The 21,148-nt window shown below is 39.8% G+C and overlaps 1 protein-coding gene across 1 annotated transcript in view; it reads right to left on the bottom strand.

Moving 5' to 3' along the window:
• lama4 (laminin, alpha 4) overlaps positions 1-13,839 on the bottom strand; it is a 51,944-nt gene extending 38,105 nt beyond the window's left edge. The window contains exons 1-3 of the mRNA XM_058756630.1: positions 13,594-13,839; positions 1,699-1,800; positions 845-972 (exon numbers count right to left, since the gene is read on the bottom strand). Of these exons, the coding sequence (XP_058612613.1) occupies positions 845-972; positions 1,699-1,800; positions 13,594-13,689 (326 nt within the window). The 5' untranslated portion in view covers positions 13,690-13,839. The remainder of the gene's footprint in view (positions 1-844; positions 973-1,698; positions 1,801-13,593) is intronic.
• Positions 13,840-21,148: the final 7,309 nt, after the last annotated feature.

Below are 21,148 nucleotides of genomic sequence, written 5' to 3'. Positions count from 1 at the left end.
TTCCAGCATTTCAGCAATAAATATGTATGCAAATTACACTGAAGTACAACATTACGGTTTTCGGGAGTGCTCAAAAAGGGGTTAAACACTGAATTTTTAATCGTGTTTTTCTGGTAAACTCAGAGATGTGGATTCGGATGGCAATTAAATTACCACACGACCTTGGTGTTTGTCAAAAAACAGTAGGTAATTCAACCGGGGATTTTTACGGGGGTGGTGAGAGAAAAACACTGACATCCTGGATTCGGACGGAATTAAAATCACCAACTACCCCCTGTAAATGGTGAAAATCACTTACGTTTCCCTGAGAAACAATTACAGTCTGAATAGGGCTTATGGCAGCATGCCTTATGGTGTTTAAAAATGAGTTCAATGCCTGAACTTCATGCCATTGGACAAAAAAAGCAATAAAAACAATGAGACTGTTAGAAATTAAATCTAAACCTCAATGGAAAGTCTTGACACTATGTTTAAAAGCTGTTTTTTCCCTTCAGAGTTGTTACTTCTCGTGTCTTTCTATCACTGCATCCATGTAGTTAACTGCTGGAAGGTCTCCACCTGCTTGTGGCATAAGGCCCTCCCACTTGGAGGTCTCTGGACTGCAACCAATCATGTTGTTATGCGTGCTTAAAATGTGAACCAGATGCAGTTGCACAAGTAACAACACTAATAATGAAAATAACTTCCTTTGTTAATGCATGTACTATTTAAACCTGAATAACAGAAACCAAGTCATCAGCTTTGTTTTGTTGTTTTGTTTTTTTATTATTATTATTTTGTTCATGTTGCTGTTATAGTTTGTGTCAGCATGCTTTGCTTAGCCAGAGGTCAAGTCTGGACTCACTTGTTAGATTCCAATGATAGCGGACAGGCACATGGTCTACACACTAAGGTGCCATCAGGAAGAAACACAGGTAAATATCTATCTTCACATTGCTCACAGAAATCTCCAATGGTGTGGTGCTGACATTCCTGAAACAGAAAAAGGTGCATTTCAGCAAAACATTCTAAACGAACTGGCAAGGTTACAGAAATGTTCATCTCTATCAACAGCATATGTCAGGGCTCTTCGACTCCAGTCCTACACATCTGCCTTTAATTTGCCAGTAATACTGAACACTGTGAGTTTGTTCCAGGGTGTTTGGTTATGGATGGAACTAAAGTCTGCAGGTCCAGGACTGGAGTTGAAGAGCCCTTCCATATGTGCATACAACAACCACACAGAAGAATTTCTGTTTAGCTCCTCTGAAGCTTGTGTTTTTGTGGAGGTGTTTACATTTATTTATTACAAATATTTATCATTTAAAATGTAAACTTGTCTAACCTTTAAATTAAGTATTTGTGACCTTTTGGGGCAAAGTAAAGCATGCTAGAATTAGCATTATAGCATCTGTTGTGGACATTTTTATGGTTGTATGTTGCCTTCTCACACAATACAGGATCAGAATTTTATTTGAAATTTGTAATTAAAGAATGTGAGAAACTAGTGAATAGACACTGTCTGAAAATTAATTTGTGGTAAAGTGTTTCATTTATTGTTTAATTAGCTTATTCATCCAAATACCATCTTCTATTTCTCTTTGGTGTACATAAAACTTTCTTCCACGTGGTATTGTTTACATTTTGAGAATAGATGGGTATTGATGTCAATGAATAATGTTTAAAAAAACAAATGGTTTAAAGGGTTTTGAAACTTACAATGCATATCCCAGTAATGTCCTCGCAGCTGTCAGCATGGCCTTTACAGTTACAGGGGAGACATGTTTCCTGCTCGCTCAGGAAGAAACCTCGTGCACATACCTGCAATAAAGAAACAACCAAGCATGACCAATCAACATAGTCATGATATTTGCCATATCTCTACCATATCAGTTTTTTTTTTTACTATGGCACTTCATATCCCAGATGTTGATTTTTATTAAAACTATTACATTTTAACTTTTTTCTATTTTGTTATATAGCTTAATAGTAATATTTAAAAAAAAAACTTTTTGTTCTACTGTGTGTTCATTTAATTTATTTTTACTACTTTTAAAATTTATTTTATGTATATTTTTTTATTGACATTTAATCTTAAAATATAAAAATCCATCATAAAAATGATCATATTATATCATATTACATTTTGAAATAATTTCAATATTTTTATTTATTTATTTATTTGGTGATTGCTGTTATACCACAATCACCAATTTTGAAGTTTTAGCTTTCATATGTATGAGGAGGAGACGCAGAGCTGGGCAGAACCAGATAGTCTACAGGACTGGATGGGACAAGTAGAGGAGGTGTTAAAATCCTTCTTGAGAGCTACTTGACTGAAAACCTTGAAAATGCTGTTGTATTCGATAGTAATTGCACAACTTGGCTTTTTACACTATAATGGTTTTATACACTCTACAAAATTTTTAAAGAACTTTTACAGTATTTTCAAGGATTAAACAATCTCTTTGCACACTTTGGCTAAGGTCAGTCTACATGGCTCTATCAAGATCAAACTGGCTTTGTGTCTAAGAATTGTACAGGAGAATTAGCCATCTGTTTGTAAGCTGAAACTGAAGTGCAGTTAGGTCAAGGCAATTATCCAAAACATACCAACTTTACCCCAAATGCTGAAAAATAAGAATATTTACATTTCTGAATGGCTTATAGTCCAAGTCCAAAAAATGCACAGTTCATGCTTGAAAACCTATAAATGTTAATGAGCTAAAGAAGTTCGTAAAGTGTTCATAAAAGGAACAAATTCTTAGGTTTAAGTTGAAGTCCTGATAAGTTAGTCTGAAAATATGCAGAAATTTCAGACAAGGAGGAAAACACTTCTTCATAATACTTTATATCTGTGAAAGAATCAGAATTACTATTGTCAGATAAACTCACCCCTAAATGTAGTGCAAAAACAAAAACAGTTTTTCAGATTCAGTCAGATGAACTAGCTTAATTCCCTCAAAAGAAAGTGCAAGAACAAATAATTTCCTATCCAAAACAAAAATAAAATAAAACATATCTCGTACAAAATATGAGAATAAACGGTTCTTTGTATATGATATGAATGACTTGCACTGTTTCGGTGCTTTGACTATTCGCCTGGAGCTGTATTACAAAAAAATATATATAAGTCCTAGCCCTTGAATTGTGGCTGATTTCAGTAAGTATCTTTAGGCAAATGTTTTATTGAACTTGTTCTAATTCAAGACACAGAATAGACGAAGTTACTGTTTTCAAACCAACGCTTGTGACAGCACTTATGACTTCTCCTAGACATAGCTGTTTTACATTAGCACACATTCTTTATTGGTAGATCAGCAAAAAAGCCTTCAATCCAAAACCCAAAAAATAAACAAATATTTTAACAACTTTTGCTTAGGTGAGTCATATTATATACGCTGAACAAAATTATAAATACAACACTTTTGTTTTTGCCCCCATTTTTCATGAGCTGAACTCAAAGATCTAAGACTTTTTCTATGTACACAAAAGGCCTATTTCTCTCAAATATTGTTCACAAATCTGTCTAAATCTGTGTTAGTGAGCACTTCTCCTTTGCCGAGATACTCCATCCACCTCACAGGTGTGGCATATCAAGATGCTGATTAGACAGCATGATTATTGCACAGGTGTGCCTTAGGCTGGCCACAATAAAAGGCCACTCTAAAATGGGAAACTAGGTCAAACAGAGCACATGGGGGAAGAAAACACAACAAACAGTCCTATAGGTCTGACAATGCCCACTAATGTGTCAAAGTAAAAAGATCTCCATATGTCAAGGCATGAAGGATCCCGTCAACCAGACTACATTCTGGGGCTACTCTCTCTCTCTCTCTCTCTCTCTCTCTCTCTCGCCTCCCTTCAGCCCATTGATTTCTAATAGTGTTGTCAGCTTGGAAGAGTAATGACTAGAAAAGATAATGTCAGAGTGCCTCCAATAAATATGAAATTACTTGAAAAGATGGTCTCCGAGTTGCATTTTCGTAAACAGAGTGTTTAGCAAGCATTTGACAGCTCATCAACATCAACATCAAACATCAGTTCTTGAAAATAAATACACACAGAATATGACTGTTACTGTATTATTGCAGCTATTTTTGAAGAAATGTGAAAGAATAGGGTAACACTTTAATATAGGGACCAATTCTCACTATAAAATAGTTGCTTATTAGGAAAGGAAAGGACGTGATGTGTGGCCAAGTATGGTAAGCCATACTTGGAATTTGTGCTCTGCATTCAACCCATCCAAGTGCACACAGTGAGTAGTGAACAAACACACACCCAGAGCAGTGGGCAGCCAATGCTGCAGCGCCCGGGTAGCAGTTGGGGGTTCGGTGCCTTGCTCAAGGGTCTCACCTCAGTCGTGGTATTGAGGGTGGAGAGAACGCTGGACATTCACTCCTCCCACCTACAGTTCCTGCTGGATCTGAGACTCGAACCCGCAACCTTTGAGTTACAAGTCCAACTCTCTATCCATTGATAGAGGATGCCCAGGATGCCTATTGTTAAGTGTAAATTTTTCAAAGCTGAATAACTAAACTGTTTGTTAGGATCGGACAATATTTGGCCGAGATACAATTATTTGAAAATCTGGAATCTGAGGGTGAAAAAAAATCTAAATATTGAGAAAATTGCCTTTAAAGTTGTCCAAATTAATTCTTAGCAATGCATATTACTAATCAAAAACGACCTTTTGATATATTTACAGTAGTAAATTTACAAAATATCTTCATGGAATGATCTTTACTTAATATACTAATGATTTTTGGCATAAAAGAAAAATCTATCATTTTGACCCATACAGTGTATATTGGGCTATTGCTACAAATATACCCCAGCGACTTAAGACTGGTTTTGTGGTCCAGGGTCACATTAATCACGCTCACCCAAATTAGGAGTTGAAGCAAAAGTCATAGTTAATGGTTTGTTAATTGTGAAAATTGGACCTTAAAATAATATGTGACCAAAAATAGTATAGTATAGGGTGGTTGTTGATTGTTTACTTACCCACCCAGAAACTGATTAAACATCTAATGAATCTGGACCATGATTTTACATTGGATTAAACAACTCCAGCAGCGTTATAATTTTGCCTCCTTATGTTAGAACATGACCACATGGCACTTCTATGTAAAGGTTATCTACAAGAGTCACTGAGTTGCACAGCAAGCTCTGCAGTACTGTGAAAGTCCTTTAGGGTTAGCTATACAAGACTGTTGTGTGTCTAATTTGATATGACATAAAATCTTGCAAATAGACACCCAGTGGACTCTTGGAGCAAAGGACCGTGGGAAGTTGAAACATCCTGTGTGAGTCATCATTATTGCTTGAAAGGAGTAGCCTGAGAAACCAAACATCCTCTTTGAATGTGTACTTGTATATATGAGATTTGATAGTCATGATTCATGATGTTTATGATCCATGTTGTTGTTACGTTGTTTATTTATTGTACTATAAGATGTTTTAATTTTACTGGCCTGAATTAGTGTTCTTGCAACCTCTTCAGCCATGACTTATTCACAAACCTTATTGCTTTTATAAAACGGTTACCACACAATACACATTTCCTGACAACAACAGCAAAAGAATGTTTCTAGGTGCATGCCTTATCTTATGAAGCTCAAATAAAAACAGAGAATAGCAACCGTTAGCAAAATAGAAAAAGAATGAACGGCAAGATTTAGTCTGTCTCAGTTTGTTCTGTTTCTTCTTGTCATTCCAGACAGACTGGATGATGGTCAGATCAGTTGTCCACCCAACAATCCAAATGCCCACAGGAAGGCATCCCTTAAATGCAACTGAGTGGCATGAAAGGAGCTTTGTTGTTAGTAGTATGCTGTAGTGTAGTGAGAATTGTTTAATTCAATCAGCTCCCACTGCAAGGCAGAACAAAGCTGAGCTTCATGCATCACACTCTTTCACTTTTTTACTTCTGAACTGTCTGAATTGTACGACTAAAAGTGGAGTAAATAATTACAACAATCTCTTTTCTAATTTAACTGTTTCCTGCTCTGCAGAAAAACAGATTGACTAGATCATACATTCATAATTTTATAATTACAAATTATAAGACAGAAAATCAGATATTAGAACGACAAAGCTGTTTTATATTATGAATCTGTTTTCTACACAGACCTCAACGACCATATATTCCAAAGTATAACAGGTTGGTGGCAATCATTATTTATAAATCCAAAATGTCTAAAATACAATTTACCCAAAAAATTTAATATAATACAAAGGGAATCTTTATTGTTTGAACAGCAACTGGACTTATCGAAATGGACTGGACCCTTAACCAAGAGTGACTCCACTAATAATGGTACTTATCTGTCTGAATGGTCGGTTTAATTTAATTAATTTTTTTTTTTTTTTTTTTTTATCATTTATATGTATGAGTGTTTTGTTTCTCAATGCATTTGTCTACTGCAGTGGTTTGGAATGCCAGTCTGTGGACTCTTTCTGGCTAAAAGCTTTGGTATACTTCATTTTCTTTGCTCTTACATTTTGTGTGCAGTTGACCGTACAAGCCTTTCAAAGTATATTCTATGGGCTGCATGCACACATGAATGTATTCAGTGTGTGTATACTACTTAGTGAACCTTTGTTTTTTGAGTGCATAAATCACTCATATATGCGCTGCTGTCCATGTGGACACAAAAATTGGGATGCAAGTATAAAAGTTATGCCAGCAAGGGAAGTATTCTTTTGGCTTAAGTGGCCAGTTCTTGGCCAGAATAAACAGTCAGAAGTCTGGTCAGTTTGATTCTCAAGGAATGCATGAGCTCATAAAATGTATAGTTGCTTTGGTTAAAATGTCTGCTTATGGGTAAATGTTAATAAACAAAAGTCCCATTTCAGGGGCTCCCACTTTGTGCAATGGCAACATGCCTGTAACCCATCTCTCTCTCCTTGTTTCTCACACTGTTTACATTGTTTTAATGAACAATCACACCAACTAAGAAACACATACCAGTTCATAACAACACACTGTCTTCAAATGCTATTGGACAATCTATAGTTTAGGAGTGTAACAGTAAGTTTTGGTCCTCAAATTTGCTTGGCCAAGCAGTGTTCCAAGAGTTCTGGTATAGAATATAATAGCACACTGAGACATTTCAGTGTTCAAAGCATTCCAAACTATGCATGCAGTGCTGAATGGAAGCAAATTTATCATATCTATGATTGCTCAGAGCATGTTTTTCTGAGAAAACTGGAAAACTGTGCGCAGGGGAGGGGGAATATCTGTCACTCTGCTTTTTCATATATGCTATTCTAAACTGCCTTTCTGTGTGTTGCATGATGAAAAGAAGAAATAAATCAGTCTACTACTCCATATGCTGTCTGCTGCCTACATAAGAAGCACCCAAACCCTCAACATAGGCATAAACAAATAAACAAACAAACAAACAAACAATATTTGATGGAAGGTCATAGAAGTTTGAAGGTCAAAACTTGTAGCTACAAAAAATGCAGTACTGATCATGGATCATTCAAAATGTAAATCTCCTGTTGTAAAAATAAAGAAACTAAGAACTAAAATGAGTTGTCAGTTAAAAATCCTATAATAAAACATGATTTACATGTTACATTTGGAATACATTTAGGGAGCTTTCACAATGGGCATGTTTGCCGAACTCTGAATCCAAGCTTGTTCCCAGCGCCCCCACAGTATTGTTCTGATTTCAGACTTAATTCTATCCAACCCTGGTGCATTTACATTCATCTTGTATCATCAGTGTGTATGATAGAAAATATTATATATATCTCGGGACTAAATGAGCATGGTTATAGAGTGATACCCCAGGTTGAACAGATCTGTCTCCCGGTGTGGCATTGTCTCTTAAAGCCCCGGCGCTGCCCACCAAGCCGTTGCGTACTACATCAGCGCTGGTGGGCAAAGTGTACACGGCAGCAGGTCAGGCTGGTGCTTGCTTACATACAATGGCAGTGTTGCAAGCTTACCAAGCAGACCTGCTGAAAGAGCTGGATGAGGGCAAGGAAGTAAAATCTGATGATATTCAAGAACTCAGAAGAACCGCTGATTTGTCTCTCCGCGCCACAAAGGAGACTGCCAAAGCAATCGGGAGGTCTATGGCAGCTCTAGTGGCCGCGGAGAGGCATCTCTGGTTGACCCTGTCAGATATAAAAGAGAAAGACAGGGTCTTCCTCCTCGACGCCCTGCTTGCCCCTTCTGGCCTGTTCGGCGACACCGTCAACTCCTTTGTCGACTCCTTTGTCGACAGGTTTCAGGAGGCTCGTCAACAAGTGGCGGCGTTTCAGCGGTTCTTTCCTTTCCGGCGCAGAAAGTGAGCGTTGCGACTCGCACGCCCCTACGCCAAAGGAGCGACACTCACGATCAAAGACTTTGAAGCCGAAGGTCGATCTGAGGACCGTCCTTCTGGCTAAGAAGTCTTCGACAAAGAAGCCCTGATGTTTGTGTCCCAGGGCTTCTGAGGGTAACCCCCACTGGCGAAGAGCGGTGTACACTTCATTATATGGTGCCCGTCTCTCCCCAGTGCCCTCAGGAGACCGAGCTGTTAACCCTGCCACCGCCGGTGCTTCAGGGCACAGCGGTCTCCAGCGAGTGCACCCAGTGTCCGCCCGGAAACGTAGTGGCTCTAGGGGGCTCATTACCTCTGAGGAGGTCTCCTATTACACTGGAGGTTAGTCTCGAGAGACTGATTCCCTTTGTAGATTTTCTGGCAGCGTGGAAGCTTCTGCCAAATATCTCAAAATGGGTCCTGCAGACTGTAGAAAGAGGTGACAGAATTCAGTTTGGTTCTCCTCCGCCTCGTTTCAACGGGATCGTTTCCACTGTGGTGGGTCCCGAGCAGGCTCTGGGGTTAGAACAAGAAGTAAATACTCTGCTAGGAAGGAGGCCATCGAGGTGGTCCCTCCTCTCGAAAGAGAATCCGGGTTCTACAGCCAGTACTTCATTGTTCTGAAGAAGGATGGGGGGTTGCATCCGATTTTAGATCTGCGTCAGCTGAACCGCTCAGTCATGCGACTGAAGTTCAAGATGCTAACGATCAAACAGGTCGTTTCTCAGATCAGGTCCAAGGACTGGTTTGTCACGATAGATCTAAAAGATGCATATTTCCATGTCTCCATCCTTCCTCAGCACAGGAAGTTCCTGAGGTTTGCTTTTGGGGGCAAGGCTTACCAATATCGGGTTCTTCCGTTCGGCCTTGCACTCTCACCCTGAACTTTCACGAAGTGTGTGGATGCTTCTCTGGCTCCACTGTGACTCCAGGGCATCTGCATACTAAATTATATAGACGATTGGTTGATTCTAGCTCAGTCAGAGCAGACGGTGGTTCGACATCGAGATGTTGTTCTCGCCCATATGAAAGAGTTGGGGTTAAGACTAAACGCAAAGAAAAGTGTGCTTTCTCCATTAAAGAGGACCACTAATCTGAGCGTGGTGTGGGATTCGACCACGATGCAGGCACAGTTGTCTCCTGCTCAGATCGAGTCGATCCTCACTGCAGTCGTGAGAATCAAAGAAGGCCGGTCACTCACTGTAAAGCAGTTTCAGAGTCTGATGGCAGCTGCGTCCAACGTGAGACAGGGGCCGAGGCCTGGGGAATGGATGCTTCACCCCGAGGTAGTGGAGCAGATTTGGAGAGTTTTTGGCCAGGTTCAAGTGGACCTCTTTGCGACTCAAGAGACATCGCAATGTCCCCTCTGGTACTCTCTGACTCATCCAGCTCTGCTGGGGCTGGATGCCATGGTACCGACTTGGCCGAGGCTTCGTCTGTACGTTTTTCCCCCGATTGCTCTGCTCCCAGGAGTTCTGGAGAGAGTGCGCCAGGACGGGGTCCATTTGCTACTAGTAGCCCCGTTCTGGCCGGGCTGAGTATGGTTCTCGGACCTGATTTCCCTTCTTGACGGCTCTCCATGGGAGATTCCCATCAGGAGGGATCTCCTCTCGCAGGTGGGGGGCATCATCTTTCACCCCACCCGGAGTTGTGGAAGCTGTGGGTGTGGACCCTAAGGGGGCACAACTCGTAGCTTCTGGTCTCTCAACTGAGGCTGTTGAGACCTTTTCACTTCATGGTGTAGAGATCGCCAGCTTAACCCAGTTAACTGCCCTGTCGGTTCAGTGCTGGAGTTCTTGCAGGCTAGATTATCTGCAGGGTTGACAGCATCCCTGCTAGCGCTTCCCTCATTCTCCAGAAGCTGCCGGTATATCCACCTCACGTGCTTTTATAGCTTCCTGGTCACCCCATCTGTGACATCACGCCCATTCATTGGTTTGATTACACACGTTTCAGAGCATGGTCTCGCTGAAGGCATTCCCAAAGCGTTCGACGCAGGGTCTTGTTCCCTCGGGGAACTAGGGTTACATACATAACCTTGAGACGTTAATTCTCATATTGTATTTTTAGAAAGTTTTGGAATATTTGTCCTCTCCCCAAATTTGTCACTACTGAAACACAGTAATAATTATTTAATTAGAAGGGTTATATTGACCTACAACCTGAATTCCGAACATTTTGGGACGTTTTTTAAATTAGAATAAAATGAAAACTAAAATATTTTCAAATCACATGAGCCAATATTTTATTCACAATAGAACATAGATAACATGACAAATGTTTAACCTGAGAAGTTTTACAATTTTGTGCACAAAATGAGCTCATTTCAAATTTGATACCTGCTACAGGTCTCAAAATAGTTGGGACGGGGGCATGTTTACCATGGTGTAGCATCTCCTCTTCTTTTCAAAACAGTTTGAAGACGTCTGGGCATCGAGGTTATGAGTTTCTGGAGTTTTGGTGTTGGAATTTGGTCCCATTCTTGCCTGATGTAGGTTTCCAGCTGCTGAAGAGTTCATTGTTGTCTTTGATGTATTTTTCGTTTAATGATGCGCCAAATGTTCTCTATAGGTGAAAGATCTGGACTGCAGGCAGGCCAATTCAGCTCCCGGACTCTTCTACTACAAAACCATGCTGTTGTAATATTTGTTATGTTCTCTATTTTCTATTGTGAATAAAATATTGGCTCATGTTTTCATTTTATACAAATTTAATGTCCCAACATTTCCAGAATTCGGGTTGTATTAAGTTTTTTTTATTATTATTATTATTCTTAAATATTTTCAGAGGTAAATCAATTACAATTATATTTTAACACTATTTCAAGTGTAATGTATGAGATGTGTTGTATTTTGAATCCAATTTTTCTTTGTAAAAGGCAAAAAGTTGATCATACTTATTTCAAAGTTGGATTCATTAGTTTGAATATATATTGAACCAAAAAATATTATAACATCTTAGTTCATAATTCAGTATACTTTATTTTTGACAAAACATCCCATGTCTCGGTAGAACGTTTTGGTAGCAACCACATCACATTACAGAATTTTAACTCACAAACTAAAACACTACTAAAACATACTAAATTGCATAACTGTACTAAAATTTAGTTTATTTCCCCAAATATGAGGATTATGTGTTCACTTTTGTCACTACAACAATGATGACATGTTTCAGTAGTGACTGTTTCGGTAGTGACAATTCTATGGGATAACACCCCAAAAAAAACAAAAACAAAGATGTCACTACCGAAACTCCACTAAATGTTTCGGTATAGTGACAATTTTAGATGCTTTTAAAACCTAGCTCAAAGATGCTAATCAGCATATGATTAGCTAGCACAGTTCTGAACAGTGATATACATATAAAAACTAAATGTTCTGGAATAACTCCCAAAAAAGTGTGCTTAATTGCAGAAAAAGGTGCTCGGTAGTGATGTTGCTTAAAGTTACACACAGATTTTTCAGACTTTTGAACACATTTACCTCAAAATGATGAGACCTATCAATTCACACTTTGTAGCTATGAGAGAGGGGGACACAGGTATATTTCCTGATCATAAATTTATGGGTTTATGGGTTTAGTTTCAGTAGTGACATGAAAAATGCGGGACATTTAAAAAATATTTTTTTTGAACTTCACTTTTTAAAATAATCAAAAAGATACTTTTAAAAACAACAAATAATAAAATTTTAAAAGTACCCAGTTGAAAGTACCCAATAAATGGTGACTTTATATATATATTAGGCTTACTAATGTTTTAAATATTATTGTGGATTTCAATAGATAATAAAATGTTCTTAATAAACATCTAAGATTTGAATACTTAAATGCTTTTTAAATGTGTTTTTTGGTTGTGGGACAGCAGTTTGCACCAATTCTGTAGAATGGACCACATATCTTTTTCTTTGGTGCTATTATGCACAGAGGAATGAATGGCATGTGCATCACACTAACAGGCCTTTGCCTTTACTAAAACAGACACACAAAATAACACTTAATTTCAACATCTGCTCTCCTTCTCCTGTTCTATGCAAAGCATGCTGGGAACTAGAAACCCACTGCCCATGCAATGTTCAAAGATATCAAGATAATTTCAAGTTACTACAACTTTGTTTTTCTTTAAGTCAGTTAACACATAAATTTGAGTTTAAATTACATACAATATTAAGGTGACGTTAAAGATAATTTCGAATAAAAGACAGCTTTCATATATTTCATATATTACTATGAAATATATATTATAAAGTAAGAAACCTTGTTCTGCCAAATTCTCAGATGGCAGCATTATTTTGTTATTTGTGAAACAGACTTTGCATTAGGAGGAACATGTCTATGAATGTCTAAAAAGAAAAAAAAGTTAGAGAGCTTATTACAGGCTTTGGAACACAACTTGTATCTCTTCTGATCCTCAGGGAATGTATCAGTACAGAAGTGTTCCCACTTTGCCCATTGGATCAGTATGTCCCCCCCAACAGATGGCCTCCATTCGCCTCTGTTGCATTTCCGGTGAGGAGTGATTATTAGACCCTCTAGACTCTCAACAGCTGCTAGTTGGGTAGGTGGGGGTGGGGAGGGCACAGAGTTTTGGGGTGGGCAGTTTTTTACAGAGAATGAGACGCATAAGCCTCTCTCTTTGTAAAAAAAAAAACTTTATAAACAGCTTTTTTTCATAGCATATTCAACACTAAACCTTGTGTTTATTGGAACACTAGATTCCATACAAGACGTCCACACCCAAACAGCCATGTAAAACATTTCATTCTGATCAACAACTATTTACAAATCTCAGTGTCTCCAGTAACAACGGGCCAAAGATAAGTGCTATTGCTTTAAAGTTGCTCATGAAGTTCTGAAATGTTTAACTTCAAGTCAAATTTGTTTACATACTGTTTAGTACTTTTCATAATACACATTGTTTTAAAGTGACTCTTTTCTGACATTTTTCCTATAATTCCTCAGGAGAAATAAAAACTCAAATGAGGCACTCACTGACATTCAGTAAGTACTAGCATAGCCTAGCTCAAATAATCAGAATGCTAAATTTGAGCATATTGAAATCTCTATTTATAATAATGAATATTATGAACACTTTCAGCTCTAAAAAGAAAGCAACACTTTAAAAGAAACTGCTCTGGATATAAGTATATCTGCAGCATCTGCAAACAAGTATAACAAGTAATAAAGGAACTAAAATCAACATATTATTTGTGTTTATTGTAAAATCTTTGGCATATGATGTTAACTCAAATATTCCTCTTTTCTCAGTCATAAAGAGAGGACTTACCCTGTAGACTGTGTTTAAATGTTGCGAGGAAGCTGTGTGCGTGAGTGCTGACAAGATGCAGAGAACACAGATAGATCCAAACAGCAGAGAGGCCATGATTCCCCTCGCAAACAACTCTAAATGCCCAGGCAGTGTGTGTTGTTGTGTTCCCTGCTGTAGTCTCTCTCACATCTACTTCTCCCTTTGCTATTTTTTGTCCTTACTCAAGCCTATGTAGTCTGCAGTGCTGTTCTCTTCTTCTCTCGCTTACGCCCTGCCCTGCCAAGCTGGACTTCCTCCCTCGATCACCCCCGGCCCCCCTCTTCCTCGCTCACAGATTTCCCTCACAAGATCTTGAATAGAAATCACATGCAGCTAAGAAAACATAAATTTAAAAAATCCAAACCAAGGAAGAAATATCAAAGCTCTTTGTGCTTTCTTGTGTAACTTCTGCCGTTGTTACCCTAAATGTGAGTATAATGGCGGATTGGCAGAGAGTGAGCAACTGACAGCTCTTTGCTCATTTCACTACCCTTTAACCTTGGCTGTGGCCCTCCCCCTCCCTGTGAATGTCTCTTAACCTTTCTAACCCACTGGAAACACCATCTCCTACAACACACACACATTTAGGTGAAAGCGTGACAACATATCCATATGCTCAGATACACATATGCTCTTGTATGTGTTGGTTGTACTTTGTGTAGTCCAGTGGTTCTCAATTCCTATCAACTCAATTGTCTGCATATTTTGTATGTCTCTCTTATCTGACACTCTCCTAGTGAGCTGATGTTCTGAATCAAGTAAGTTATATAAGAGAGAGACATACAAAAATGGAAAGCGGTGGGTCACCATGACTGGAATTGATGTAGTCACTCATGGAAAGTGGACCTTGCTTTATGCGCTAAGGCAGTCATGCTAAAATAAAAAAGGAGCTTCCCCAAAGTGTTCCCACAAAGCTGGAAGCATAGCATTGTCCAAAATGATTAAAATTTTCCTTCACTGGAAATAAGGGGCCAAGCCCAATCCCTGAAAAACAGCCCCATAACATCATCCCTCCTTCACTAAACTTTACAGGTGGCAGAATGCAGTTATTCTCCTGGCATTCACTGAACCCAGACTTACCCATCAGACTGCCAAACAGAGAAGTGTGATTCATCACTCCACAGAACAGGTTTCCACTGCTCCAGAGTCCAGTGACAGTGTGCTTTACTCAGCTCCAACCGATGCTTGGAATTGTACTTTTTGTGCTGATATAAATGCCAGTTGAAGTTTGGATCTCTTCAGCTCTGGAATCATCACCCACTCTGTGACATTACAAGGTCTTCCGCTTCCGCTGAGTTGTTGCTGTTCCTAAATGCATTTACTTTCCAAAATTACTACTTACAATTGACCATAGAATATCTAGCAGGGATGAAATTTCAAGAACTGACTTATTGCAAATTTGACATCTTATCACAGTACCACAATTCAATTCACTGAGCTCGTCAGAACTAGGGGTGTTTCTAGCCTTTCCTCATGTACTGGGGCACAGGCCCCCCATCAAAAAAGTGTGCCCATATTTTTATACTCCTTTTTAATCCTGCTTTGGATATAAATGGATATAGCTGAACCAAGTCCAGGGTTAGGGTAAAAGTCGCCTAATGTTAGTGCAATCTAGTAACTACGCACATCATAAACCCATCTTTTTAGGCAAGTACCAGATATGTTTGTCATGCCATAAGATATTTTTAATTTGACTGAATTTGTATTTAACTTGCAAGCAAAGAACAGAGAACATTACTGACTTCAGTCTAGTGCGAGTTTAAACAATCTCAAAAAACTCCCATTATAATCAGTGAAGCTGTCTACACTGTATGATGAATGAATCACTTACATCGTACGTACATTTGCAATTTGTTGTTAATGATGAGAGAATTCACGAGAGTGCAGAATTCAGTCAGCGAGCCTGTGCACTGAACAAAACTGGCGTTTCAGCAATGGCTAATCTGAATGCTTTTGATTGGCCATTGCATTTATAAGATCACCAGACTGCATGTGTTTGGTTATAATGCACGACATGTAAAAAGAAATGTGATTCAACATTAGCAGATCTAAATTTAATGCCGCAATCGGCACTTCTCAATTTATTTTTATTTTATTTGTGACAGCTGAATAGCTGAATAGATTTAATTTAATTGTTCAGGGGCATTGTTTGTCCCAAGCCCCTGTTAATTTCTGACTCAATTTCTGGCCAAAGGAAGGCTAACCTTAGCCAGCCTTTTAAACACACTCTGTCTATGGTCTTTACCTTCGGCATAGAGTCTTTCAAGAAAAGCTGCACGCACAATAAAAAGCTGCTTCATCGATGGCAAATCAAAGAAAACATTTGCAAGCTTTGTTTCCAACAGTGGGTTGTAGGTAAATATATATCTCATCCAGCAAATGAATCAAACTGAATAGCGAACTATTTCAGACCACTCTCAAATGTCCACTTTCAGACACCTGTGCTTCCGCAAGTGACATCACTTGCATTTATTATTTTTATTTTATTTTTTTTTCTTAAATTGAATCTATCAACATTTTACAACAGTTGCCAGGTTGTGAAGACAAGAAAAAAGATACAAAATTACAATGCCACTTGCAATCAACACAAATAGTTTGTGTAGCCAATGGAGAAAAGATTCTGTGGTGGTTAAACTATTAAAAGTCACAAGTCACCTGTAGGAAAAAAAAGACAAGACCTACAAATCTTTGGCCACAGAACAGCAGAATATGAACGCAATGTGCAAAGTCTCTCGATTTCTTGCAATTTCTTTCCCAGCTGTTTACCTTCACAGACATTATTGACTAGTTTGTAACTCTTGTGTTTTTAACATACATTTCTGTGTATTCGACATTTTAAGCGCAATAAGACATGAAAGAGAAGTTTAGTACTCACATGTCGTGTGACAGAATTGCGCAAAAACATAAATCAGAAGTTTAACCTAATGTGGTTTCAATTTATTTCAGCGCAATAGACATGATAATCAAAACCAAACATATGTTTTTTTAGCATAGTATCTGAGGTAAGAGCTGTATAAGCTCATCACTATTCTGGAAAATGGTTGTGGGGAGCGGCAACTCATTTGCATTTAAAAATACATGAACAAAAACATTGAGTTTCTGTTACTACTCAAAATAGGCATTTTCAAAATTATATAATAAATGATCTGTGGGGTATTTTGAGCTGAAGCTTCACAGACACATTCTGGGGACACCTGGTGTAAAAAGTGGCATAGGTCTCCTTTAAGTGTTTCTTCCCATACCGCCACGGATTTGCAGGTCTTGTCTTTTTATCCTGACTTGCAGGACTCTGCACATTATAGTACTAAATTACCTTTAATCATGTATCCACCTCAGCCTCTTGTCTCTATTGGCAACGCATACAATTTGTGTTGATTGCAAGTGAGGTCGCAGGTAGCGGAGAGTGCAGGTGGCGATTGCAAGTGACACTGTAATTTTGTTGTCTTGTCTACACCACCTGGCTACTGTTGTAAAATTTTGAGAGATTCAATTAAAAAAAAAAAGATTGCAAGTCACTTGTGGAAGTGTAGGTGTCTGCAGCCAGATATTTGATCTTTTTGCAAACACGTTTGACCGATTAGTTAAAAAGAGTGATTAATTTGCACCACTAGTTCTGATTCTAAACAGCGGACAGAAAACAAATACAAATTGATTGCTGGAACAGAGAAAATGATTCTCAGGTCAGTATACGTCATTCCAATTGACATAAAAACTAATCAAAGAGTAATTATCAGTAATATTTTACTGGGCGGGGGGCTTTAGGGGGTGGGGCACAGCAGTATTTTACCTGCACAAACACCTGAATTAAGAGGTATGTTCCAATTATTTTGTCCATATAGTGTATGTTTTACTCAGAGTCATAAATGCTTGGGTGACAACAGTAAAACATGAAAGTATATAAGTTTGTAAGTACCTTTTTACAACTATTTAGCATTAACATTATTTCAAGCACATTTCGGCACTTAAGGTAAGTCACATGCCGACTGGGAAAGTTGAAACTTCAGTATGTTCAGTCTCTCTAACCAGTCATCTGACCTTCAGTTTTATTAGGGTATGCATGTAAACAGACTATGGGAGGCTTATTGGTGTGCAGTCTGAGAATACTAGTAGCTGGATGGTTGTAGGCTAAGTGAGCAATCACCATTTTGACTTTGATCTATAATCTCAGGTTACTACAGGACTATTAAACTTAGATATTTACTACAGGACTGTTAAATGCACAACAACTTGTGTTGACTATGGTTGTGTTCATGGTCTGCAGTCACAGCAGGGTTTTTCCCTATGTGACAGGACCTTCCAATGGATGGTGGAGCTCAAGTAGTATCCACCTCTTCACACAAAGAGAACTTCCTGAGTCTCATTGGATTAGTAATAAGCCTTATATAGATCTGAGAGTCTTTTCTTCTGCTTCTCTGAACACCTGAAAAAACAGGAAATGGATTTATGAATCTGCAGCTGGATGTGACATCACCAAAAGCATGGGGTGTTTTTTTTTTTTTAGAACTTTTGAAGTTCTTTAAAAAGAATATAACAGAAGGTATGATTTTTCCTTAATTAGAATTTAAAGACATTCTCCTGACATAATGTATGTGTGTGACTGTAGGAGAGCTGACATTATCCAACTATCCAAAAAAAAAAAAAAAAACGTCTTGAGAGTCCAAAAGCATTCACTTGAAGCCCATTAGAATACAGCTATATGCCCTTATAATTCCAGCAATAAAACAAAAAATACCCATGTGTGAGTTTTTTTCGTTTTTATATTCATTGCACAAGCAATGCACTTTTCTGTATATATATCAGCACATGTGCGTGAAGCCGCAAGCACAAATGTGCTATTAGTTTTATACAACAGTGTATAGCAACACGGTGTTTCATTCCTTGAATTAATCTTTTTTTGAATGAATCCAGTGAGCTAGTGATTCAGCGGTCCAATTAGATGCCCTGCGTCCCAATGTGCATACTATCCACCCTATCTGCCCTAAATAGTATTGAAAATTACTACTATCACATAGAATTTAGGATGGATAGTATGCACATTGGGACGCAGGCAAGGTCTCACTTTTGCTTCTACTGAATCAGCCATTTTGAACTAATCGTTTGATATGAGTGATTCAGATTCATTTATTAAAACAGGGACTTGCTGCCACCTACTGGTGGTTTTATTGTCATATTTATTTATCCATGACAGACCTAAATTAGCCAAGGTGACTGCACAAAAACACATTCAGCAAAATATTGTTTAATTATCAATACTGATCAAAATGTCTCTATTTCAGGCCCCAGAAGGAAAAAAAAAAAAAAAAAACTTATAAATAACAGTTCATTTAATAAGGCAAATTCTTCATTAAATAGAAATAGAAATAGAAATAGAACCCCCATTACAATTTACAATTCGACCACTGATTATATGTGTTACTTTCCTGAGTCACTTAACTTCTAGGTGTTCCCGTGTTCTGAGCTCCGTTCTCCACCGTTCTTGTGCTCCCCCGTCTCCTCGCTCTATTGTTCCCACTGGATCCCCTGGAAAAGGAAAAAGGACTTGTTACGCTCAGATGAGACTCTCTTGAACATTGCCATTCCCTGCGCACTCACCTGGACTCTCCACCTTGCTTCACTCCACTGCCATTGATCAATACACCTGCTGTTGTTTGCACTTACCTCTGTGTCCCTTGTCTATCGGCTGACAGAAGACCAGACCGTAACCAAAGACCGGGGATGGAGTTCCGAGATCCCACGGCAGCGGATCCTCTCGAGGAGCTCGTCAGCGTTCTTCGAGCCGCTCTCTCTCTGGTCCTAAATCCTCCATCTGCCTCAGCCAGTCCCATGGCCCTTCCTGCCACTTACTCGGGTGAGGCAGTTGAATGTAGCATTTTTTTTGCTCCAACTCTTTCTCTTTATAGAGATGCAGCCCCAGCAGTTCGTGTCTGAATGCTCAAAGGTGGCCTTCCTGATCTCCCTGCTCTCAGGACGAGCATTGCTCTGGGCACACGCCATCTGGAACTCACAGAGCAGTATAGCTCTTACTATGCCTTCTCCGCTCACTTCAGGGAAGTCTTCGGCCTGTCTACCGGCTCTCTGTCCATCGCCGACCAACTCATTAGTCTCCGACAGGGCACTTCCTCAGTGAGCGTGTACACTCTGCAGTTCCATACTCTAGCAGCCTCTTGTGGATGGAATGAGATGCCGCTGCTCACTGCCTACCGCCAAGGCCTAGATCCCCAGATCAGAACCCAGATGGCTATTTATGATGACAATGTCAGCCTTGAGAGCTTCATGCAAAAGGCAGTGAAGATTTCCCAGCGACTCACCACCTGCCTGCCCGCACATTCACAAGCCTCACCCGGTGCCTGTCCTCCAGTACCAAAACCCATGCAGCTGGACACCAACCGACTGCGGAGCCACTTTATTCAAAAGTGCCCTTCTCGTCCCCCACGCCCAGTGGTGAGTACTCTCCATATAGAACCAGATATCTCCATCTTGCCATTGTTGACAGTACAACTATTCACCCCTCATTATTCCATTGCAGTATCCGCCCTTGTTGACAATGGCTCCTCTGGGAATTTCATCTCCCAAAAACTCCTAAAATGGCTCGACCTACCCCGCAAGCGGCAAGCCCAGGAGCTCAAGATAGAGACGATTCAGGGGAAACCGCTTGGGAGTGGGCACATCAAGTACCGATCTCCTCCTGTCACTCTGCAAGTTGGATGCTTCCACCGGGAAGGAGGGACCCACCGTCGACATCATCCTGGGTCTCACAACACTCACCAGCAGTCAGATGGGATTCCAGTGAGATTCTCAGATGGAGTGAGGCCTGTTTCCAGAACTGTTTCTCCAACGTTCCGGCACCCCCTGTAAATCCTTCAAGTCTCCAAGTTAACTCCACCCTTGTGGAGAGCCCCGAAGCCCTCGAGAAACATACCATCCCATCTGACTATGCGCCATTCCAGGATGTTTTCAGCAAACAGGCAGCCACACAGTTACCACCTCACCAGCCATGGGACTGCACTATCGACCTGCTGCCCGGTGCTACACTCCCCAAGGGTCAAGTGTACCCCCTGTCCATCCCGGAGCGCAAGGCAATGGAGGACTACATCAAGCAAGCTTTCCAACAATGGTTTATCCACCCTTCCACCTCTCCGGCTTCTTCTTCATAGGCAAGAAAGACGGAGGCTTGCGGCCCTGCATTGATTACCGGACCCTCAATGCTCACACAGTCAAACTCCCCAATCCACTTCCTCTGGTCCTGGCCGCGCTCGAGGAACTCCGTGGGGCTCACATCATCTCGAAGCTGGACCTGCGGAGTGCGTACAACCTCGTTCATAGCCTCTTTCATATCCAGGAGGGCAACGAGTGGAAGACGGCGTTCATAACCCCCTCAGGTCGCTACGAGTACCAGGTTATGCCATATGGCCTTTCAAACTCACCGTCAGTCTTCCAGGGGTTCATGAACGAGGTGTTCCGGGAGTTCCTTCATCAATTCGTTATAGTCTACATTGACGACATCCTGATTTACTCCCGGAACCTGACCGAACAT

Source organism: Onychostoma macrolepis, chromosome 20 (genome assembly GCF_012432095.1).
Source record: "Onychostoma macrolepis isolate SWU-2019 chromosome 20, ASM1243209v1, whole genome shotgun sequence".
Taxonomy (NCBI): Eukaryota; Metazoa; Chordata; class Actinopteri; order Cypriniformes; family Cyprinidae; genus Onychostoma; species Onychostoma macrolepis.
Note: the sequence above shows the minus strand (reverse complement) of the source record. Positions and strands in the feature narration are given on the sequence as shown.